Below are 24,368 nucleotides of genomic sequence, written 5' to 3'. Positions count from 1 at the left end.
CTTGTTGTTGATGATGATCAGTGAAGGTGTAGTTGTCATACTGATTGATAGCCCCACTATGCCTTTACTAGCCATGGCGACCCATTGAACTACTCCAAATACTGGGTGAGAGGTCTAGTGTTAGTCCAATTTTCAGTGTTCCTATCAGTGTACTACAACTTATAAATGGTAAGCGTGCTGACTTTTTGCATTTTTTTTTTTTGACTCAAACACATGGTGCACACCCGAATGAAAACACAAACACATTAGACAATTAAATTTCAAAATGATTTTATGTCATTATCTTACAACTTACTTTTGTTTTTGTGTGATGTTAGTAAGGGACCACTGAGGAGTACCGTGACTTCCCATTGGTTTTGAATACATATGTGTTGAATAAGAAGAGTATCCAAGATAACTCTAATGATCCCAAGAAGAAGAAAATAGAGCACACTCTTAAAGAAAACTCACAAAACAAACTAATTAGCAAAGCTTTTCTTATTTAGCTCTAGGCTTTGTTTTTCCTTGGATGATATACAATGCTTGGGGACTTGGGTATTTATAGCAAACCAAATGAAAGCTACATCACACACTTACTTCACCTACAACATCCACCTACTTCACCTACAACCTCCACTTACTTCACCAACCTCACACACTTACTTCACCTACAAATGACATTGATTCTCAACAATATGTTGTCCCCATTTGGAGCGCTAATGAACACTATAATGGCTGTCGCGCTTACGGGGATGACAACTTATGCATGGATGGTGGCTTTGAACGTGAAGCTGACATGCTACCGAATAAGTTTTGGAGTAGGTTGAACTTTAAGGTGATCTTTTTTACTGTGTAATATGAAAATGATCCTATTTTTCGTCATTGTTCTTGTATGGTATGGTAGTTTCTGGATTGACGGCAAGCCTACAGGGCTTGGTGATCGAGATGAAACATGTCGTCTTTCTGTTATTCTTGACAGGTAGCAGTTTACTTCATTAACCATCAAGAGTTGGCAGATCGCAGCTCCGTCTCTTCTAGGTTCAAATTCCAAGTCTTAGAGATGGCTCTTATTTAGGTGGGTGGAAGAATTAGAGAATCTTATGACAATCAATAGTAGCATTAATCCATATGTTTAACTAGAAAATCTACTGCTAACAATTTTTTTTAATACATGCAAGTGTGGAAGGGGGATCGAATTCGGGACTTCGTGTGCAAACAGTGAAATGCGATAGACTTCAGCAAAGAGAAAACAGAAAAAAGCCTGCCCAACCAAAGGAAGTTAACGATTGTCTGCCAGCCTAATCATATAGGCTTTTGAGTTCGAGGGGCAACTCGTGTTTCTGTTACCTATAAAAGCCAGCAGAGCCAGCCTGCATTGACACTACGTTTCCAGATTGCTTGAGCCAAGACTGTGGAACATGCATAGCATATGATACTCAAATCGCGTTTTGGAGGTTGGGCAAAAAGGCATTTAAGAAAATGGCGAGAAACTCCTGCTCAAATGGCGTTTTAGAGGATGATGAGATTGAAGAAGCAAAGAAGCTGCTCTGAGAGGGCATTGGAGGGTTTGGGAGGGTAGAGAAATCACAGATGTGCAAAGCCATCACTCAACACTTAATCAGAAGGTCATTTATTTTCTAAAGTAGCCGAGTAGTAGACTCAAGGTTTTTAACTTGTAATGTTATGTTGTTTTTTATTGTCTGCTGTGCGTTCTGCTCTCTGCCCCTTCTGTTAGTGTTAAAAAAATGGAAGAATTCCGAGTAGAAACTTTATAAATACACATATTATTGAAAGTCCTCTGGGTATTTAGGCTCTCACTGGATTAGGGTTTCTCGGTATTATCTGTGTAATAGGGTTTGTGTCAACCCTAGTAGTGTTTTACCTAGTTAATAGCCGTTTGTTTTCTTCTTGTTGTTCTCAACTTGTATAAGGGTCTTATCTGGTTGTCATCTCCTTAATCCAAGAAGCTTAGTTATGTTCCCTATGCCGGCTTCTCAGCGTGATTCAAGGAAGTCCTAGGTTAGGGTCTTGAGTGTTGAGTGTAGTTTGCAACTCACTCAAACTCCTCTATATATTTGTGTCGTGTGTTTTGTTCTCAGCACGATGAATCAATACAAATATTGAAACCTTAAAGTCAACACATATACTCTGCATATATAATAATTAAGCTCCATATGAGCTGCCTTTACTCGATAATCATCCCTTTGCAAGGCCCTGCGAAATTGTGTTTGAAGTTTGAACAGACCAGCCTCACCAGGTCAACTTTCATCAGGGAATTGCTGAACAAACTTCCGCAATAAATTTACTCAAAGAGATGCAGAATTCACCGGACTGACACAAGTAAATGGTGAGGCCCGAGCTGAAGTTTCTTAGCTCATCAGGCACCACAATGATAGTACAAAATAAGCAAAGAACGAAGCAACAGATGGGGTTGAACTTGGACCCGTCCACTCAAACATTGTTTTCCTTTGTCAAGGCATAAATACGACATGATCGTCAAACCGGTGTCAGCTAGAATAAATACACCATGGGATGATTCAGGGACGTAGCCAGAATAAATACACAATGCCACTAAGCATAGCTAAAGGCTAATATGTGGAAATTGAGAACCACTTCTACGTTGCAATAGACACAGGATAATCAAAGAAGAACGAAAATTGGCATGAAAAGATCGAAGCTTTTACCTTTAAATCCGAGAGGTGAGACGAAACAAAACTAAACGAAGGGATTTGGCAGCAGACGCATAGCAGACCATCCACATCAAGATTGAGGTGAGGTGAAGAATCATGCATAATACGATATCTTTCTTGGATTGGAAATTTATAAGTGATCTTTCGAATATTATCTATTATATATAAAGAGAATTGAAAAGGTGAATAGTGATTTGGCGACAGTGAATAGTGACACTGTGTCATCATACTTCAACAAAAATATTTGGACAAAAATGATCCTAAAACAAAAAACTTCAAAAGCATGCCAAAATAATGCATCAAATAAGGCAAGGGCATTTTTGTTATTTCAACAGTATTTTTTTAATAATTTACTTTTTTGTGTTTTTTTTTTTAAATTGTACCTCACAATAGGTTAGTAATAATGTGATTCAATTTTTTTTATTTTTACACACGTTCAAAACATCTTAAGAGGTGTGTAATGCCGGTTATAAAAAAGGTTCTTCGCGCGTGGATAACAATGTGATTAAATAAGTTGTCAAATGATTGTTTGTTTTTTTTTTAATAAACGATATTATCTATACTAAGGGAAAGGGGGTGGGTTTAGCCTCACAATAGACTAACAATAATGTGATTCAATCTATTATTTATTAAATATTATTTTCTTTATTTTTAAACATGTTCAAAACATCTTAAGAGCAGTGTAATGCCGGTTATAAAAAAAGATATTTCGCACACAGATAATAATGTGATTAAATTAATTGTCAAATGATATATATATATATAATTTTTTTTTAAATAAACGATATTATCTACACTAAGGGAGAAGAGGGTGGATTTAGCTTCACAATATGCTAGTAATAATATGATTCAATCAATTGTTTATTAAATATTATTTTCTCTATTCTTAATGTAAATTCTATAGAGATCGATTTTATTATATGAATTCAGTTGCTTTAATTGGTTTATTAGGGGTTTCTTCTAGCATGATCTAAAATTATTCATTTACTTCAAATATTTGACTTTCCTTTTGTCAATTTACGCATATAATTACATTAAAAACGTGTAAATCATGAATAGCACACCGTGATTCAAAAGTAGCTGAGTAGTAGGACTTAGGTTTTTAACTTGAATTTGAACTTGTCCTTTGAACAAGACTAGAGTGGTCAAGTATATCAAATGATATCGGGAAAATGAATAGTAAAGTTTTAAGAATATAGATGGAAATAACAATCATAAAATGAATAGTAAAGTTTTAGGTAGTAATACATTTTCAGGTAATAACATCGATATAACTGGAAATATCGATATACAAATTTATGGAATATAAATATATATATCGATATTGATATTGGTTAGCTTTGAAGAAAATTATGGATATTTGGAATTAGAGGGTATACGCATTCAGATATGCAATTAGCGAATCGATGTGTGTATATATATATATATATATTGTTGATATTTATTGATTTTCCTATATTCACTGGTATGTAGTAAGGTTTGCATTTCTCTCCCCAATTCCATATAGATTCTTGATTTTCTAGATATTTCAACCTAAATATCGACAATCTCGTAAATATTTTAATCACTAATAATAAATAATAATTATTGTTGTTTATTCTATCCAACCATTTGAAATTCAGCACGTGCCACAACTAGAAAGGAATTAATCTTTGAAATTAATTCAATAAATTGGAAAGAAAAAAAAAATATGTATACATCTACTTTTCAAGAAAAATTCACTGATAATAGATATGGACAATCTTGTAAATATTTTAATTACGGTTAATAAATAATAATTCTATCTAGTCATTTGAAATTCGAGCATGGACTACAACGAGAAAGGAACTAACCCTTGCAATTGATTCAATAAATTAGAAAAAAAGAGTATGCGTGATGTATACATCTGATTTTCTAGAAAAATTCATTTCTGCATGATTTATTCTTTTTGCTAATTAACGTTTCCTTGATAGAATATATAAAGGATGAATCATCAGGATATATACGTCCAAAAGCAATGGCTAAAGTATCAGTAGCATTGATTACGATCTTATCACTGCTCTCGCTGCTATCAAAATGCAGTTTAGCTATCGACACTGGTGAAACACGAGTCGTGAACATAACTAATAATTTGGGACCAGGGATCGTCCTCACCCTTCATTGCAAATCCAATGACGACGATCTTGGCAAACACGATCTCTCGTTTCAGAGCAACTTCCATTGGGAATTCAAGTCGCTCTCTTCCCAAACACACTATTCTATTGCTACATGTGGTGGCAAGATGTCTACGGAAGCTTTGAGGTGTACAAAGCTCAACGAGATGATGATCGATGCGCATCGAAGTGTTGGTGGAGAATTAAACAAACCGGAGCATTTTCTTACGATGAGACCAAGGATCGATGGGATCTTGTGTACATTTGGCAGAAGTGATTGAAACAATAAGACTTTGTGTTGGAAATTATATATTGTAATATATAATTTTAATAATTGAATGAAAAATATTGTTAACCAATTTCTTGGAAAGGTTATGTTGTTTAGGTGTATTTCTTAATAAGTGATGTATACTTATAGATAAAATGTTACATCTCTTTAATAAGTAGACATTGGATTCTATATAAACTCATGAAACCATTGGTATTAAATATACAAAATTGGAGTTAATTTTTACTCTTGAGAAATAGGGTTTCCCCACTTTGTTTCTCTCATGTTTCGTGAGTCAAATTCCGAGTCGTGTCTTGAGAGTATGGAATATATAAAGTTCGCCAGAGTCCGAAGATTGAAGTGCTTTGACTTCGGATTATAGATTGTTGAATCCTGGGAGATGGACGCCTACCGAACTACAAGCACAAGAGTAGGGGCGAAATTCTATCTTTAGGACATTGCATTTATGCAAGCCTCAATCTCCAAGTTTGTCAGTTATTCTAACTTTTTCTTTAGTTGTTTATATTAATCTCATACATAATTAATGTTGTGAATTTCTTTGTGATTATTATCATTGGAATTATATTATTATTTTTCATATTTTCTAATATTGCTCCAACACTTTGGATGAATAAATTGAAAAGGGGCTTCCTCCTATTTCCATTTATCTAGTTGAAACTTTTACTACTTCTCTCTTTTTTTTTTTTTTTTTTTTTTTTTTCGTCACATAAGATCTCAGATTGACCCAAGATTATAATGTTAGTTGAATCAAGATAATAAAAGAGATACGGTACCCGCCTACAGATGTATGTGATCATTTGGGTTGGAGGTTTAGGCCGAGATTCGAGATCGAATTTAGTCGACGTTGAAATTCATAACATTGTGAAATGAAACTAAGAAAATGCTTCAAGTATGAATCTAGAGAGAGAGAGGGAGAAATGAAGCTGAATGTATTTCTCAGAGTAGATGCTATTACAAAAACCGTACTAAATGATTCTTCACAATGCTATTTATAACAGCTCATTACTTATGACAATTCCTAGTATACCCTTCTAACTAACTACAGTCTACAATCCTCAACTAACCCATTCCTCCTTGTAGTGACACTTGACATAATGTTATATCAGTTATTAGAAATAAGCTTTAAGCCCAAATGAATTTGATGTTATTAAATTCAACATTGATATTACGGATTCACCATAGTTGTGGTCAATTCAATAATTTGCCCGCATCGATGTACAACGAGTACAACGTCAATTTATTTGAACCATTTGAACCAAAAAAAAAAAAAAAAAAAAACACTTATTTGAATCTGAAAGTGAACTTAAAAGTTAACTTTAACTTTAACCATGATCCACGAAGTTGCTCTCAAAAATAATGTATAAATTCATTTCAACCCCAACGCAAGGAAGTTGCTCCACAAATCATAAAATTCATGGTGTAGAGATTAAGCATACATAAAAAGGTTAAGTTAATAGAGAAGTGCTAAGTTATCGAGAGAGAAATAAAAGGGAAGAAAGCTACGCTGACTGTGAGGAGCGGCATCTCCTATGGGGTGGTGTCACTGGTGTGGTTGCAATGGTTGGCGGCAATAGGGTTGTGTGGTTGCTGCAGTCAGCGGCGATGGGGTTGTGTAGTTGCAGTCGATGGTTATCTTTATTTCTTTAATTTTTAGTATTTTAATTAGTTACGGAAAGTTGAATGCGTTAAGTTTGGTGTTGAGTTATAGAGAAGTGTTAAGCTATCGAGTGATGGTGTATGGTTCTTATTTTCTTTAATTTTTAGTGCTTTTTAGTATTTTAATCAGTTTATGAAAACTTGAATTTATAAAGTTTGGTGTTAGGTTAGAAACAACCCAGTTCCCAAAGATTCAATTCCCAACTGCTAACAACAGAGCCGTAGACACTGAAGACAGCTGCTATCTTTCAACTACTCCGTTAACAGGTTTGGATTTACCATTTTTGGTTGTGTGCGGGGCGTGCCAACTCGTCAGCCAAGCTTGGTCAGAGAGTAAAATATGTTGATGTGGCGTTGGGTGCGCTGCTGACTTCTTGATCTTGCGACTGCGGCCGAGGAAGGAACACATCCTGCCTTTAAGTTCTGGAGCATGAAGACAAGGCTGCTAGTTCTGTGAAGTTCAATATCAAATTCGGCTTTCAATGTGCCAAACGTAGTACCCTGTAACACCTCACTTCGCCAAGAATGCTAATGAGATGACCTCTACCAACAAGAACTTGAAAATCCTTGTCGACCGAGACTTAGATAAATAATTAGTCGGTCTTGATGTAGTGCTGTTTATTCAAACTAAATGTGTGCTCCTTGATCTGCTGATTCTACAACTCCAGCGTTATTTATCCAAACTGAAGATGTGTTGGCGAGAAAAAAGAAAATAAAAATCTCAACGTTGTTGAGAGATTTCGCATAGAACAAGAGTTTGCGTAGGACAGTTTGTGTGTTGAATTTGAGAGAGTCTTGAATGTTGCCACTGTCTCTGTATTTATAATTAACCAGTAGCTCTAGGATTGCCATCGTAAGTTACTAAATAATAGGAATATTCTCTCAAATATGCACGATCCCGCTTGGCGTGGCCTTGATGATTTCATAGAAACCAACCGAGACTCAAACTCTCAAAAGCCTAAGCCTACTTAGAGTTCTTATTGCAAATTATTCCAAACATCATGTTGAGTGAATCAGGCTCCTTGAACAACCACATGCTGGCCTAACGATGCAAAAGCTTATACCAATATGCTAAATCATTTAGCATAATCAACAAGATAATTGTTGCCATCCTATCACCACCACGTGTAGAATTATCTTTCAAGCACATCACCATTTTTACTCCACCCTTATCGTATGCATGCATATTTGTCAACCAAAAACTGATCCAAACCACACATCCCCACGACAAACATCCATATCAATTTGAATTGTACCATCTATTTCCAGCTTGGAGATATATTTTCATCTTTCATAAGAAAATGTCAAGATAAATTATTATTAAAAGATAATTATGATAAAAACCATAATATTATTCTTTAATAATAACAAAAATATCTTTACTTTTTCGTCCAACGGTTGGGAACTATACGCATTCAACAGCTTTGATTTCACGGGCCAATGATGTAATTTTGGGTCCAAACACAAACATAAAACAACGCTCGAGAATCAGATAGATATTAAAATCAACGAAAAAAAGGGGGCTAACCAAAGAAGTCGCAACATTATATCTCATCAAACTTGCTCGAATAATTTGAATACTAAATTTTTTTCTATTCTAATATTATATATCATCAAACTAGCTAGTCTATAAGAGAACATAGTACATTCGATTGGAAAATATTAACCACAAGGAAATTCCACAAAAGATATTAACGCTGCAACAAACAGAATATATAAGAACTAGAGATCAAGAATGCAGTGAGAGAGTCCAAGTGAATATGAAAGACATAAAATGTCGACGTGACAACGAAAACTGATTCCTTACACAATCAAAAAGTGAGTGATTTCTTAGCGTAATCATATATTTGTTCATGATGCTACTGCAACAATTTTTTTTCATTGTGACTGAACTTAATAAACGTGTCTTGACATTCTGATCTCCCACATTTTCCTAGTCATATGTTGAACCAACATAATTCTCAATTGTGAACTTTTGGACCTAACCTCTGGCCTCATCATATCCAAATAAGATGGTGAACCAAGTCAGCACCACCCGTCATAATCCTTTCCAATCCGGACCCTAAGGATCAATTTATCTAGGCCGCATAAATTGAATCCTAACATAATACCGCTTTTCTGTGGCATTTTTGTGCAAAAAGTTGGAATCATCCCGCTTAATATGAGGATCCACAATGGTAACCATATGCCTACTCTTAGCAGCCAACTTCCTGTGCATCTCCTCGCGAGCTTCTGAATACTCTCCTTATAACACACTCTAGAGGGAAATTATTGGTAGGATCGACCTATCCATGACTACTTCAGAATAATACAATTTAACGAAAAGAATGACAAATGAGTAAACAGTAGATGAAACTTTTATTTACAACAGCATTATTGTTCTCTCTTATTTTGGTCCGACGAAACAAAGAGGGCATCAACAATATAAAATAGAATTCTAGTTCCAAATTTTCGGCGTTGATCATCAGTTCAGAATATTCTAAACAATATTCTAAATATATTACATCGTGCGGTTGTAAACTATTTTAAAATTAAATATAAATAGTACCAAACAAAAATTGACCGTATAATGTACGATAAACGAACATGATTAATTGATCATCGGATCCTCACAACGTTGATCCGAAGAAGATCCTTGTCCTGGGTTTTACAACTTTTGCAACTCAAAATTGGGGTTTAAATTGGAGGTGTTTTAACACACAACACAATGCTCTTATAGAAAAGTAAATACAAAATAAAACTTTTAGTGTAAATTGGAGATGCTTTAAAACGCATTATTCTAATAGAAAAAATAAGTAAAAATATTACCAACATAGCTTTTAGCGTATCATAATAATGCAGTGAGAGTGAAAATTAGAAATTTTCTAGCATGGATATGCAACGTTCTGCTTGACGTGATGTACGGATTTGGAAAAGAAAAAAACAAATGTGAAGTACGGTTTTGGAAATTTGATGCCATAAAGTCAATGACAGCCATGTGTGATCAATAATATTCATTTATAAGATGACAAATCAACGGTCATTATTTAATGGCAGTAAATTAATCCCGCTAGTTTTTTTTTTTTTTTTTTTTTTTTTTTTTTTACTTTTTATGGAGTAATATATTTACAAAAGTAGGACTTTCCCGCTCCTTCCCTTGCCCTGTTTATGCTCTGCTTGCCAATTCCAGCAACTCAGTTTCCCTTGCCCTGTTTACGCTTCTTCCCTCATTTTTTCAATAATTAACCATCTAAATCATAAAACAAACCCTAATCCATTCTCTGCCGCTGCCTTTCTTTTCCCGTAGCTTCCTCCTCATCCTCATCCTCTCCCGTAGCCGCCGACTGCACCCAGCCAGCAGGCACTTCTGTCGCAAAATATGTACAGTAATTTCTGCAATATATATTTGTCATCAGCTTTGATTTGTTGTTTTGTTAAGATTTGTGCAACTGGGTTTTGTGAAAGATTTGTGCTTTTTTAATCCCAAAAAATGTGATCTTTGGTATGATGTGCACCTCAGATTTTGTGAAACATTAATGATATTGATTTCAGTTTGCAAAGAATATATGATGCATTTGGTTATCGGATTATTTAGGTCCTGTTCTTGTCCTGAACTTTGAATCTAGTGCTTATTGTAAGGCATGGCACCGTTTCTAGTAACTGTTTAGAGTGAATTGTGATATCCCAGGTTGTGTTAGGGTTTTGATCGCTGTTTGAGCAACTATAGGCTTGCCCTTATACAACTTTGTAGGACATACCGTAGGAGGATAACTAATGCAGAGAGAAGGAAGAAAGTTGTGCCCAGTAAACCTTGTTGAACGAAGTTATATCTGGAAGAGAAGCTGTTCATTACTACTGCAAATTGGCTTTTGTAACTTTGCTACATGTAAACTAGTTAAAAGTAACCTATTGTTTGCTTGTATTTCAGTACTTCGAAATGGCTAAGTTTTATACAGTATCAAAGCTCCTATTTAGCTAGTGTTTGACTCTGAGTTCATTATACATATCCACATACAAAGTATGTCGACATGTATGGAAGCCTACTTCCGGAAAATAGAGACTCATAATTTTTACGCTGGTACTATACATATTCTTTTCATGTTGCCTCTTCACATCATTGATCTGATAAGCTTCAACCATGTTGAAGCTAATCATGGTATTGTTATAAAAGATGACGGAATGGTTAGATTGAATGAAGCCCATTCTGCCCATATCAGCTGCGAGTTTGAACACATGGTCAACATTCTTAGTAACCTTCAAGCAATTATCCATGACCCTAAGGTTAGCAAGATGGAATTCATGGCATAACATATCTTCAGCCATGTGCTAGTGTTAAAAATATATCATTGATTGCTCTCTTCCACGGTTCCACCCCACCAACCATTTTCCTCCCTCCTGCTTCCGTTCCTAATCCGGATTACCTCACATGGTTTCAAAATTCAAACTGATCAGTTTGTTGTTAGTATTCTTCGCGGTACCCTCACCGACTTGGTGCTAATGCCGCACAGTTGAAATTCCAACTTCTCTCCGTTCAAAAAGGATCGAAGACGATCCCCGATATCTCTCTCATGTCAAAAGCTTGGCTGATCAACTCTCTGCGATCAATGATCCTGTCTCCCCAACTGAACTTGTCGTGCCAACACTGAAATAATGGGGATGACTAAGCTCAAACCTTATTAAGTAAACTAGTTGTTGTCAATTGTATTTGTTTGTTTTGAAAAGGAGGGCAAAAGGGGAGGGGTGAGGTTAATGCCCTTTTTCACCAAAGCTGTAATGCCCCACCGATTTCTGTTGCTTGTTTCATTGTTTGTTATGTGTAAGACTTTTAAGATATCTTGTTATAAAGTATAAACTCAATATTTATTTGTTAATTGCAGCTTGAGATGCTGACTCTACAGCAGTTGCCGCTTTGGATGTTCCCGCACCTTACGTAAGTTTGTCCCTCCGCTCACATCCATCCATTTTTTTACTTTAATGTGTCCATGTGTTTTTTGTTTCACCCACACACAAGCTTTATTTAATTTTTCTTATGTTAATTCTATATCGCATTGGTTCTTATTTAAGCAAACCTGCAGTAAGTAGAAACCATCTTAGGAAAGTAAGAATAAAGATTGACGTCGTATAAATGGAATGCCGATGGTTATATTTCAATTATTCTTATGTATGAATGCCAATAGTTGTTCACTTCTTGATTCATTACATAACGTGTATATATATATTATATGTTGAAATATTAACGGTAATTTGTTTTGATATCAATATTACTACACCAATACATGCTTGGTGTACAAGAGACCATAGGATCCAAAGCTAGTGGAAGTGTGAAAAGAGTTGGAAGAAATATCTTCAAACTTGTGCATTGTTTAGTTATGCAGTTAGTGTCAAGTGCTTGTGTGCATAATATGTACTTCAAGTGAGCTAATCTCCATTCTCCACCATGTAAATGTGTGGCGTATGAGAGAAGTAACTGGGTAGACTTTTCCTATAAACGAAAAGCTAACCGTGTGAACCCAGAGAGAGAGAGAGAGCAATGAGAGAGAACAATGTCTCTCTAATGTGAAAATACAACACAAGATTGAGGGAGAGCCGAAGAGCCCCTTTACCAAAGTTGTCAAAATATTTTCTTCGTCTTTTCCACTTCAAAATTCCAATATGGTATCAAAACTTCGGTTCAAAGAGAAGAGAAGAAGAAAAAGATTGGAGAGGAACAAGTTTGGAGCACAAAGTGTTCAACCTCTGCCGAATCCAACAAGAAGAACGAGAAAAAAAGGAGCAGAAAAGATGGAAGGCTGCAGTCAAGGAAGGTGTTTGTTTCCCTCTAGAAGAACGGCGTTTGTTAGAGAGAAACTTTGCAAGGTGCTGGTGAAAATAGAGCAGAAAGTCATTGCTCACTGCCCTCAACATCTGCAGTCAAGAAAACCATGTTGTGTCTTTTCATTCTTCAACCAAAAGATGGCAGCAAGAAAGCAACATGAAAAAAGGCATCAAAGTGGAGAAAAACGTTTTTGTTTCTCCCTAGCCGACTCTGAAGAACAAGATATGTTCAAGCTAAAATAAAAGCTTGTGACATGAGCACCAAGAGTGCAAAGTGTTCTGGAAAAGGGCTTGCTGAACCCTCCATTTTTGAGCGGAAGAGAGTTCAGAAGACAAAGACCAGCACTTTTAAAAGTATAGGTCAGAAAATATTTTCTTCTCAAAATTCCAACATATTACTTCTAAACTAGAATGTTCAAGAATTCATCAACTTGGATTCGTTTCTCTGCCACGTGATTATAACTCCTTCTAAAATTTAAATATTATTCTAATTTTTTTTTTTTTTTTTGGTATAGTTCATCGGTGGGAAGAGTGAAGGGAGCTATCCCGTATGTTCTTGGGTTTACAATCCAAGTGCTTATCGGGTGCAACTCTATCATGATCAAGAGCGCGTTCAGAGCTAATATGAAGTTCACTGTGTTTTTATGTTATAAAAACATAGTAGCTTTGTGTGCTCTACTTATAGCGGCGCTCTACAGCAGACAAAGACCTCCAGTTCCCAAGGGTTGTCTTTTAGCTTGGATCATTTGCTTGGCTGTTTTTGAGTAAGTACCCTATCTTAAATAAAAATTGAAAAACAAATAATTTATATTTCAAGGATTAATTATTTTTCATTTAACAGGCCATTTTTGGGGCAACTTGCTGTGTTTGCTGGACTACGGTTCACGCCGGCCAGTTTCTCTAGTTGTATTATCGCAGTTGGCCCGGCCTTGACATTCATCGTCTCGTGGTATCGCGGGTATATCCTAAACTATCGGCTAATTGTCATTTACAACTCATTTAATTTTTGTTAATAAATTAAAGTATTTAAATTTGATTGTCATTTTTTGTGTTACAGGTCGGAGACGGTCCACATCCATGAGAGACCTAGTCAAGCAAAATTGCTGGGGGTGTTGATGGTGATCGGTGGAGCCGTAGCTGTGAGTCTTATTGATGGCCCCACCATTACCATTGCGTACGCCTCCACTAGCAGTGGCCACCCTTACAAGCTATCTAATAATTGGGTTAGAGGTCCACTGTTAGTCGGGATTTCAGGTGATTCTTTCAGTATGCTACAACTTGTTGATGGTAAGCGTGCTTACGTTTTGTTTGTTTTTGGGTTGACTTAAAACACACAAACACATTGTGCGCAGTCGAATGAAAACACAAACACATTTGCATTCAAAATGACATTTATCTTTATCTTACAATTTGCGTTTGTTTTTGTGTTATTTCAGCAAGAGACTACTACGAAGTACGCTGACTTCCCATTAGTTTGGCTTAATGCTACGTTGTCGCCATTGGAGCGCTGATGGACACTATAGTGGCTGTCGCGCTTACTGGGAGGACTACGTATGCATGGATGCTGGGTTTGAACGTGAAGCTTGCATGCTACCTATACTCGGTGAGCTTTTTTGTAATTTGAATTTTGAAATGATCTTTTGTCTGTGTAATATGTACATAATTCTAATTCTTGGCTTGTTCGTGTAGGGTGTGGTGATTTCTGCATTCACGGCATGGCTACAGAGCCGGGTGATCCGGATGAGAGACGCGGTCTTTTTGACCTCCTTTAGTCCCCTAGCCACCGTTGTTGTAATGGTATTAGGGTTTACAATACTAAAGGAGGAACTTGACAGTGGGAGGTAAAAAAAAAAAACATCTTTTTATACAAAATTTTGTTTAATCATAACATATCGTGAAAACTTAAAAGTTCGTTTTATGTTTCAGCATTGCTGGAGGTGGTGTTATAGTGATAGGCCTTCTCGTTTTCCACTGGGGCAGGAGGCAGCCAGCACTCGACGCGTAGCAGTTTGACTTCAAATAAAAGTTTAGATGCTGTAAATATATAAATATATAGATACAAAGTATTGGTGGTGTGTAATTTCACAAATGGAATATAGGCGTTTGTTTATACACTCAGATAATTTGAACACATCTCTTCAAAGAAGACTGTACGGAGAAAGATTCACTTCCATTGAATTTTGTTATTCACGATGTAATACACACACACACACACACACACACACATATAACAAAATAATCCTCTCAACAACACATTCAGAAGAAAACTGGGTTTGGCCAGGCGCAGCGGGTGCCATATTAAGAGATGTGAGCTTCCAATCTGAGAATACAAAACGATCATGGATGCATGCCCCTTCCTGAAATTCAAACCTTCCACCATCGTCAACACAGAGTTCACCTTCGGCTGCTTGTGAACTATTAAGTGCTATCACCTTAACACTTCAACAAAAAATTCACAACCATCCACTCTACTACAACATACACTTTTCATGCTACAAAGAATAATTCACTTCAAAAAGGTACTAGAAAAAGAAACTAGAATAGTGTTCCAACTTCACAGTTAAATGGTATGTAAGTGTTGGTCTAAAGTGTAAGTATTTCAATCTACAATCATATTTCAGTTAAAACGTTAAACGTGTAAACAATTTGGCATAGGTAGTAAATTTTAAATTCCAATAAATATATCTATCCACCGCATCATCAAAATGCTTAGGCAATACAAAACATTGATTCTAGGTCCTATACGAAATGGATACGCAAATGTCCAAGTGCATCTTCAATCTCCAGATGGTGAACCATCCAGAGGTTTAAAATGTGTGCAAAACAAATGTGTGCAAAACCATCATAGGGAGCAACTCCTACCCAAATTACCATGGTGCTCGCCTAAATGGATAGCATGCTCCGATAACGAACTAACAACTCACATTCTGGATTGTCAAAGAACCCACCATCAGCACCTGTAACAACATTACAGCCATGAGCACCAGTTGAAAAAGACACTTTGCGTTAATAAGAATATATTGCTTTTGATACCTGACAATGAGATCCCAGTAAGACCAAGCGTCAAAACTATTGGAACTGAACCCTAAGGTGATCCGAATCAGCTAAATTATCTCCTGTCCATACTGCTCCATACCTTTGACTTCCAGCAAATACTGCTCTCAACAAAACAAAAGGTATATCCCTTCCATCACCTTGCTTCACAAGCCCATCTGCTGTCGCCAAAGTAGTACCCATAGGCATCTAACCCAGAGCCAACTGCCAAAGGTGGAGAACCAAGAGCTTATTTACTGACATGAAACGCCAAGAATACCCTATGTAAGATTATTATATTCTCAACATCGACTTCTGTCTCAATTTATGAGACATTTTCATGAAATAAGAAAAAGTCACAAACTTCTGTATCAATTCAACCACAAATTATCTTTACAAACATAAGTGTATCCTCAAAATACCTAGTCCTGCAGATCAGGTATGACTTAAACAGAAAAAGAAGTAAATCCATAGAAGTTTGCATTTTGAATACTGACCATAAATAGTTTAGACAAGAAAAATAACCTTGGAGTTCTTGATTCACAAAAGAATGCAGAGAATGACCCTTTGATTCCATTAAAAGAACTGTTGAGCTTCCTTTCTTTAAGAACTCTTCATTTTCACCGACCAATAAGCTGCATTAAAGAATCCTATGAGTCACATAAAGAATCCTATGCCGTTATTTTTTTTTTTTGGAACGAGCAGAGACAAACCTTGTTGTATACAAAAGGTATTCACTGGTAAATTTTGTAGTGTTAACGTGATCTACCAAGCCACTTTTTTACGAAGTCAGCTTCACCCTCAAATCCCAGCTTTCTCCAAAAACACATCCCATTTCAGAACTTCAAGCTTTTATCTGCTGATCCCACTGATTGCTACAAACTCTCAGGTAACCATTCAACAGCAGAGCTTTGGGATCCAACCTGTTGGAAAATCAATGTTGAACGTAAACCCTAATTCAAAGCTAAAGTGATACAAAAAAAATTCAGGACAAGCAGGGGCATATGGCATCAGTATTTATTTGTGAATCACTTGCAAAGAGCACAGAAATCAAGGGCATATTTCAATCGTTGATCTTAGTACAATGTCATCGCCAATTCATCAGCAATTATTCCCATATCACTTGTTGGGGACTCATAAATCAATGGAATATTTCTTGATAAGGTAATGTAGATTGTAGATCTTAGTACAAGAGAGTTTTGCCAGCTTACTAGTCAATCATGTAAACCAGACCAGTTAGAGAACAATTTGCAATGTTCAGGGCCTCTCCCAAGAACGACAATATATCATTTTCATATCATTTCCATATGCATATTATTTCATTGTTCTATTGTTTCCTTTCTATATATTCTCTTTGTATGCGCTCACATGTGGACACACACACACCGTTTCATTGTTTCACTGTTTCCTCATGAATGGGAGCACACACATGTATACATATAAAGCGAGCATCTCAAGAGGGGTCCCCATTTTAGGGAAAACACAGAAATACCTCTGCATTATAGTTGAATGATCCGAACTGTCTGTTTTTTAAACCTCTGTTTAAGGGTCATCATGATGGTCATAAAATGATTCAGTATCTCCATAGTTGGCTGATTTCTTGACAAGGATGAATCGTGAATTGAGATTTAAAAATTAGACAGTTCGGATCATTTTACTAGGATGCCAAGTTCGTCATACAGGACAGCATAAACACTAAGATCTAAATGTAATAATTAAGGTGGCCTGCATCATCTGACTTGTAGTTTGAACAGCATCCTGCATGTTGTAAGATCTAAATAGTCTCTCTCTCTATCTCTCTCTCTCTCTCTCTCTCTCTCTCTATATATATATATATAGAGATATACGTGGTACGTGCATTTTGTATACAAGATAAGCTAAACATTCAAACATTTAAAACTGACATTAATAGAATGCAGGCATCAGAAACTTAATAGTTACCGTTGCTGTATTAAACACTACATTCTTGCAGTCTGGCAGTATGCTAACCGACCACGCTGGAAGATGATATGACATGTTTCAAAATTCTACTGTCTTGTCATTTTTGTCATCCATGTTATTTATTTAAGACATAAAGAACCATAACAACAAATTCCAGTTTGTGCATATTTGTCATCCATGTGGTACCTACTGTCTTGTCATTTTTGTCATCCTAGTTTGTGCACATCACTTAAATATTTTATTTAAGACACTCGGAATGAAAAGAACAGGATAGGCTCATGAAAATGACCTTTACAGCCAGCACACTCAATATCAAAGCTCAATATGCGAAATGGAGCCATCTTCAAAAAATTTCCCTTCTGGAGTATGGCTGATAAAGTCTGAATATCTAAGAAAATGGTTAGTCAAGGACAGATAAATCAAGTAGGAAATAGCTCAAAATGTAAATGGCATTCATTACATACTTCGCCAAACTCCAAATAGTGCCTTGAATGCGTAAGGATATAGGCAATGCAACTCTTAGTGGCAGTACGACAAAGGCTTAGTTGTCTTATATTGTCCAGCAGGGTCCCGCAGGGACCTCAATCCAATTTCCACCAACTATGACGCAATCAATCATGGAAAGAAGAGCATAAGGAACATTGTTGTCATATCATATGTCATGAATTTCTTCATACCAAGGCCATCGATTTGTATGCCTTTTTCAAGAATGCCTGGCAGATTGGGGAAGCATAGAAGAGTAATAAAACAGTTTTAGGCATAAGCCACAGCTGGAAACATTGCAGTACATATTGATATGCAAGGTGCAAGACACAATATGAGGACTGCTCTCCAAATATAGTCCTTCCAACGAGTAAATTAGATCAGTACAATGGTACACAAAGAAAGACATGAAAGAAGGGGGAGAACATTTGCCGTCTAAGAAGTTATGTGATAATCAACCATAAAATGCAATGTAGGTGTTTCATTCAAGAAAGTAATTCAGATCCTGCATGTTATCGAATGTTAATGAAACTGAAATTTTACCCCGGCAGCTGGCCACCATTGTTGGCAAAGCAACAACAATTTTGAGAGAAGGTTCAGAATCTTGCTGCTGGTAATACACTCCTCTTCTGCACCATTTCACTATGGCGAATGAATTTTTGTACCTTGCTGTTCCTGTTGACCTCCCCCATCCTCCCCTATTGAATTACCAAAGAAAGACATTATCTTTGTTTAGTTTGGTAGCATAATTTATTCCCGTGCAGCAACATAGAATACTCGGTAGAAGTTGCATTTCTGAGACAAATAACCAACATGCTTGACGAAACAACAACACCGATGCTTTAGTGTTACAAAATTACAGTTATATTCAGGTTTCTCAGTCACCAACCAAACATTTTCACAGCAGAATAATAAACATAAAAGAAATAGGAGCACAAGCTAACCTTCCTTTGTAACCCCAATAATTTGGATAATGGAAGCGGACCCGGAACATCTATGGCTCTCTCCAATTACATAATCAATCTCCAATTACTGAAGAGCTACAACCCACAACCAGGAAAGAAAGAGATTTTAACAATTTTAAATAAATACACCCAAAATAAAAATAGAGAATCGAGCAAAATTGGAAAAGGCTGACAGACCGATGCTTCGGGAGGCGGAAGTGTAGGCATGGGAGAGAGGCGGGATGCGAGGGACTGGCGCTGCTCTATGTCACCGATGCTTCGGGAGGCGGAAGTGTAGGCATGGGAGAGAGCCGGGACGTAAGGGACTGGCGTTGCGCTATGTCGCGGAGAAAGAGGTCGTCCTCGTTCTCGAATAGGGTTTCGTCAAGGAAGACCGAAGACTTCCTCGTCGACGAATTCTTCTTCTGGGGATGTGGCCTGCTGCTTGTCTGGATTCGCCGCCGGGTGTGGCCGCGCTGGCCCTTTTTTCTGTGCCCTTGTTCGTCTCCTTTGATTTTGCCTTCGGGGTTCACCAAGGGTTTCGCGAGCAATGTGTGAAGCGTCTATTTCCCGCCAATTAGTGTGCCCTTTATTTTCCCTTACACGGAATATTATGGCCTCAAATTATGGCCTTCCAATCAAAGTGGTGTTTTGAAATAAAATTTTCATCATTTTCATATCAATTGGGCCTTTTTGTTGTCTTTTCGTTAAATTTTATGTTAGTGTGCTAATATGGTAGACAAATATATCTTACTTATTTAATTGTATGACGTTGATGTGAATTTAGAATTTTAACTATGACGCAAAATTGCGTTATTCAAAATATAAAATTATATAAACTAATGGAGACATATATATATATATATATATATATGATTTATCCAACACTTAATGAAATTAATAAAAAAAAATCATAAACTATATCATATCAATATTTTCATCTAATACACATAAGATCAAAGATCAAATTAAAAAATTTCTTTGGATTTCTATATGATAATTGGTTTGAGTGAAATTATAATATAGGTGAAAAATTAAGACAATACAGTGCGTTCAATAACACTCTTACTAATTTGGAACGTTATCCTCAAATCGTGATCGACTAATTGTCAATTAAAATTCTATGAAATTACCAGTTTAACCATCTAATTAAAACAGAACATGAATAAGAAATATGGTGCAGAAATGTAATTTCATACACCAAATTTTGCTGTTTTTTCAAAACCTCATCTACGTGTAATCCTAACATATCTCTAATTAAAAAAATTAAAAAATAAAAAATTCCTATTACCACATTCTCTATCACTCTTTTCCTGTCTCCTTCTAGTTCAAAAATAAAAATAAAACACATACTTTGTATGTGTCCATATGCTAGTATTATTTAACTAAAGTTACTAATTTATCGAATATTAAAAGAAAGAAAAAATTGAAAGTTTGAAAGTTAGCACTCGAAAGCGGGAATGACAAGCTCCTGGGCTGGCATGGAAACACCGCAAACATTAAAAACGAAAAATAAAATTAAAAAGTTGTCGTATTTACTTTGGAAATGGCGGAGTGGAAAAGCAGCAAAAAGCCAGAGTCTAAACGACAGCCACTATCGCCTCCTTCAAGACCTCCTTCCTCCTCCTCCACCCAATCCTTCTTCCTCACCCGCCGGTACTATTAACCCTAATAAACACTTCACTCTCTTCCCTCTTTAATTTTTCTTTATTTATTTTTCGTTAGAGGGTAAATCAGCAGAGGAAGATAAAGTGGAAATGGAGGAGGTGAAGCCACCGATCGAAGGCCAATGGTTCACAACCTTCCTCATTTCTCACTCGCTGATGTTGATTCTTCTCCTGGTAAGGGCTCTTCTGTTTGATTAAATGCTTGTGTGACTGCAAAACCCCGAATTGTTTGATTTGTTTACTTACATTGCGTTTTTGCGTAAATTTATGGAATCAATTTTAGAAGAGGAAAAACCTTTAAAGGTTAAGATTGAAGGTAGACGCCGTCTCTGTAAAGTTTCTTATGGAGCCGACAGTGATCATGCTGACAAACAACCAGTGCTTGATGAGCCCAACGTTTTTGGCATTGCTGGTTATGAATCACCGACAGTGCCGAAAAGAAATCCAAGTAGGACTAGTGCCAATGCTGGCGGGAATGAGATTAGGGATATTCTTGATGACTTGAGCTCGAGGCTTGAGATTCTGTCAATTGAGAGGAGGGGTGCCAGAAAAGCGGACATGGTTGAAGGTTCTAATGTGTTTATATACTATGATCTGATGATATTCTTTTTAACTTGAAAGTGTGAGGTTTTAAGTTCAAAGGCAAATTTGATATCAAATTGAGTTGCTCATTGTGTGGTTTAATCAAACTCCCGCTCTTCCTAATATTATCTATATACTTTAAAAAATAAAAAAACGCACTCATGAAAGTGAATAGCAAAGTTTAAGGATATGTAGTTAGCATATTTGATCCGGTAGCGTAAGCCCTAGATTAAACACCACAACCGTAGAATCGTGACCGCCGTGTGATTGGCTGGAACTTGAACAAAGTTTGCGCCAGTGTGATTGGCTAGAACTGGAACAGAGTTTGGGCCATGAGGACCATATGGGGGCGTGGGCCAAGAAAACTTTGGGCCACGAGGAGCATGAGGCACATTTGGCAATGCCGCTCAATATGTTTGGTTATGAGGCCTCTGTGCTTCATATAGCACATTACCCTGAATTGGTGGAAAATATTAAGCCTGGTAAAGTTGTCCTTAATTGCGTAATAAATAATAATTATTGTTGTTATTCTATCCAGTCATTTGAAATTGGATAATGGACCAGGACGAGAAAGAAATTAATCTTTGCAATTAATTAGGATTTATCAGTTAATTAGAGAAAAATCGATGATGTATACATTTGATTTTCTAGACAAATTCATTTCTGTTTAAGTTATTCTTTTTGGTAATTAGCGTTTCCTTGATAAAATATATAAAGGGTGAATCATTAGGACGTACACACGTCCAAAAGCAATGGCCAAAGCATCAGTAGCATTGCTTGTGATCTTATCATTGCTCTTGTTGTTATCAGAATGCAGTTTAACTTTTGATACTTTGGGTTTTGACGTCCAAAACGAGTCGTGAACATAACTAATTATCTGGGACCAAATATTGTCCTGACTCTTCATTGCAAATCCAACGACGATGATCTTGGCAAACACGACCTCTCGTTTGAGAACTCCTTCCATTGGGAATTCAAGTCCAATGCTCTCTTCCCAAACACACTGTTCTATTGCTACATGTGGTGGCAAGATGTCTATGGAAGCTTTGATGTGTACAAAGCTCAACGAGATGATGAGCGATGCGGAGACAAGTGTTGGTGGAGAATCAAACAAACCGGAGCGTTTTCTTTCGACGAGTCTAAGGATCGATGGGATCTTATGTACATTTGGCAGAAGTGATTGGGAAAAAAAAGTTGTATGAATAAGTGTTTGCATGAATAAATAATTGAAAAGGAGGCTTCATCTTATTTCTTTTTCTCTAGTTGAAACTTTTATTACTTAAATATCTTTTTTTTTTCTTTTTTTTCTTTTTTCTGTTACATAAGATCTCAAATGTATGCTCGTCCATTTGATTATAATCCGCATTCAGTATTCACATCTCTCAAATATGCAAATGAGATGTTATGTGTGTTTCGATTGTAATTCAATTTTCAATATGATTTTTACATTTCACATTTTGCTTCTCTCCAAGAGAGATAATTTTATAACCAATGTTTCAAACGTAGCTAGACGTAATCATTTTAAATCATTACTGGGCATTATTTTGTCATAAATAAAAGAATTGTGGGCTTGGTTTTTATCTTGCATTAAAAAAGCTCTCACAATTTAATCAGCAGGAGCACCTCAAAATAATTCAATTAGCAGAAGCAAATTCAAATAAATGGCAACCGAATTCAAAATTAATTAAGGCAATTGCAGCCATGCAATAGTTGGCAAATATAATGGTATTAATTATAGGTGACAAGTGGAACCCACTTCATTCTCTATTCCTCTCTTTTAGAAGAGTCTCACCACTTATATAAAGGAAAACTAATGAAAATAATTTGAAAACTTTGAATTTTAATTAAAATGACAAAAAAATATTGTAAGTGAATAGTATTATAAGTGACTTTTAGAGTAAAAATATCATTTTTCGTTAAAATGAACAGTATCGGGAGTGTTTCGTTAAAACTCCCCTTATATAATGACGCAATTCTACCTTATATTTTGAGAATATCGAAAAATCTCTCCAAGACGATTAAACCCATATGGGAGCATTTTTGCTCATCATCATAAACTATGGTATATGCTTACCATCTTATTTATCATCCATTTTTCAAAAAAAAAAAAAAAAAGAAGAAGAAGAAGAAGCTAAAAAGACCCAAGAGAATCTGCCATCTTAACTCTAAAACCAGCTCAGCAAATAACTATTTACATATGACTGCATAAGTTTAAATCTCATTGATATTAATTTAACATCTCATATAATAAAATTTAGCGTTTAAAAAAAAAAAAAACTCTGAAACCGGCTTGAAATTTCTTTCGATTGATATTCATTTTGAAACATTTTTGCATTGGAATTCAAAATCAAATTTTTAACCAATCTTTTTGAAAATTTCTCCTAAATTGCTGGATTCTATTCCTAGGGATCCTAGGAATCTCATGATTGTGACCGTTTATCGTATATTGTATGGTCAGAAATCATTTCAAAATTTAAAATTAAATATAAATAGTACCTAATGAAAGCTGACCTTACGATATATGATGAACAATCACGATCATGGGATCCCTAGAATCTATAGGAAAAGGATCCGGCAAGGATAATTTTCCCTAAATATATATGTTCATTCGACCCCACTAGGATCCTTTTCGGATTCTTTTGGTGAGGATTATAGGGATTTGTAAATCGCGTATGTTCATTGTATATCGTACGGTCAGTTTTTGTCAAGTATTTTTTGTAATTAATTTTAAATAAACATATTTAAAATAATTTCTGACCGTACGATATACGATAAATAGATATGACTCACGAATCTCCGGAACTCTCACAAAGCGGATCTGGATTCTATTCGATCAACAGCGTATAAAAGGATTTTTTTTTACCAAACAACAAATTGGGTCTTTTCATAAACTTTGGTAAATGTAGCTTGTTATTGTATTCAGATTTTTGTTTTATGAACTCATTGATGTATTTATTTAATTAAGTAAAATTTATATTATATTTTTTAAAATAAAATGTACAGTAAAATTATACGATATTGTTTCAATGTATAATGAATTATATTATAATTAGCAAATTATTAATTAAGTACGTTATTTAATGAAGGTTATTAATTTATTAAACATTAAATTATTAAGGTTTTACCATGTAAATGCAAAACTAACGATATGGTTTTTTTTTTTTTATTTTTATTTTTTT

At 35.8% G+C, this 24,368-nt stretch overlaps 2 protein-coding genes and 2 long non-coding RNA genes across 13 annotated transcripts; 2 read left to right on the top strand and 2 right to left on the bottom strand.

Annotated features, from left to right (window-relative positions):
- The first annotated feature begins 9,814 nt into the window (after positions 1-9,814).
- On the top strand, positions 9,815-14,604 carry LOC103946830 (WAT1-related protein At2g39510-like). 2 transcript variants are annotated; one of them, XM_048583425.1, is made up of 8 exons: positions 9,815-10,106; positions 11,603-11,655; positions 13,055-13,303; positions 13,381-13,497; positions 13,597-13,826; positions 13,976-14,142; positions 14,229-14,380; positions 14,466-14,604. In XM_048583425.1, exons 2-6 carry the CDS (start codon positions 11,609-11,611, stop codon positions 13,999-14,001), a joined length of 669 nt encoding a protein of 222 aa, XP_048439382.1. In that variant the 5' UTR covers positions 9,815-10,106; positions 11,603-11,608; the 3' UTR covers positions 14,002-14,142; positions 14,229-14,380; positions 14,466-14,604. The 2 variants fall into 2 exon arrangements, with proteins under 2 accessions (XP_048439382.1, XP_048439387.1); XM_048583430.1 differs by lacking the exons at positions 9,815-10,106; positions 11,603-11,655 and adding an exon at positions 12,270-12,893.
- A 24-nt stretch (positions 14,605-14,628) lies between these two features.
- LOC125476879 lies at positions 14,629-15,445 on the bottom strand. The gene is made up of 2 exons (XR_007258092.1): positions 15,402-15,445; positions 14,629-14,971 (listed from the first exon to the last, which is right to left on the bottom strand). It is a non-coding gene; the product is annotated as an uncharacterized LOC125476879 (long non-coding RNA).
- Positions 15,445-19,535, bottom strand: LOC103946783. 9 transcript variants are annotated; one of them, XR_007258089.1, is made up of 9 exons: positions 19,213-19,535; positions 18,941-19,036; positions 18,540-18,812; positions 17,978-18,226; positions 17,803-17,901; positions 16,286-16,495; positions 16,098-16,207; positions 15,573-15,829; positions 15,445-15,496 (listed from the first exon to the last, which is right to left on the bottom strand). It is a non-coding gene; the product is annotated as an uncharacterized LOC103946783 (long non-coding RNA). The 9 variants fall into 9 exon arrangements; XR_007258088.1 differs by having other exon boundaries at positions 18,540-18,791; XR_007258085.1 differs by having other exon boundaries at positions 19,139-19,534.
- Positions 19,536-20,222: 687 nt separating this feature from the next.
- On the top strand, positions 20,223-21,229 carry LOC125476845. The gene is made up of 2 exons (XM_048583412.1): positions 20,223-20,781; positions 20,891-21,229. Exons 1-2 carry the CDS (start codon positions 20,730-20,732, stop codon positions 21,223-21,225), a joined length of 387 nt encoding a protein of 128 aa, XP_048439369.1. The 5' UTR covers positions 20,223-20,729; the 3' UTR covers positions 21,226-21,229.
- The last annotated feature ends 3,139 nt before the right edge of the window (positions 21,230-24,368 follow it).

The sequence above is a fragment of a genome, unplaced genomic scaffold (genome assembly GCF_019419815.1).
Source record: "Pyrus x bretschneideri cultivar Hongxiangsu unplaced genomic scaffold, Pyrus_bretschneideri_v1 Contig1, whole genome shotgun sequence".
NCBI lineage: Eukaryota > Viridiplantae > Streptophyta > Magnoliopsida > Rosales > Rosaceae > Pyrus > Pyrus x bretschneideri.
This window is presented reverse-complemented; position numbering and strand designations above follow the sequence as displayed.

Excerpts from the sequence above, each read along its gene's own strand:
- LOC125476845 (XM_048583412.1), top strand. The coding sequence starts at position 20,730 with ATGGTTCACAACCTTCCTCATTTCTCACTCGCTGATGTTGATTCTTCT. Across the intron at positions 20,782-20,890 it reads TGATGTTGATTCTTCTCCTG|AAGAGGAAAAACCTTTAAAG; the intron begins GTAAGGGCTCTT and ends AATCAATTTTAG.
- LOC103946830 (XM_048583425.1), top strand. The coding sequence starts at position 11,609 with ATGCTGACTCTACAGCAGTTGCCGCTTTGGATGTTCCCGCACCTTAC. Across the intron at positions 11,656-13,054 it reads TGGATGTTCCCGCACCTTAC|TTCATCGGTGGGAAGAGTGA; the intron begins GTAAGTTTGTCC and ends TTTTTGGTATAG. Across the intron at positions 13,304-13,380 it reads ATTTGCTTGGCTGTTTTTGA|GCCATTTTTGGGGCAACTTG; the intron begins GTAAGTACCCTA and ends TTCATTTAACAG.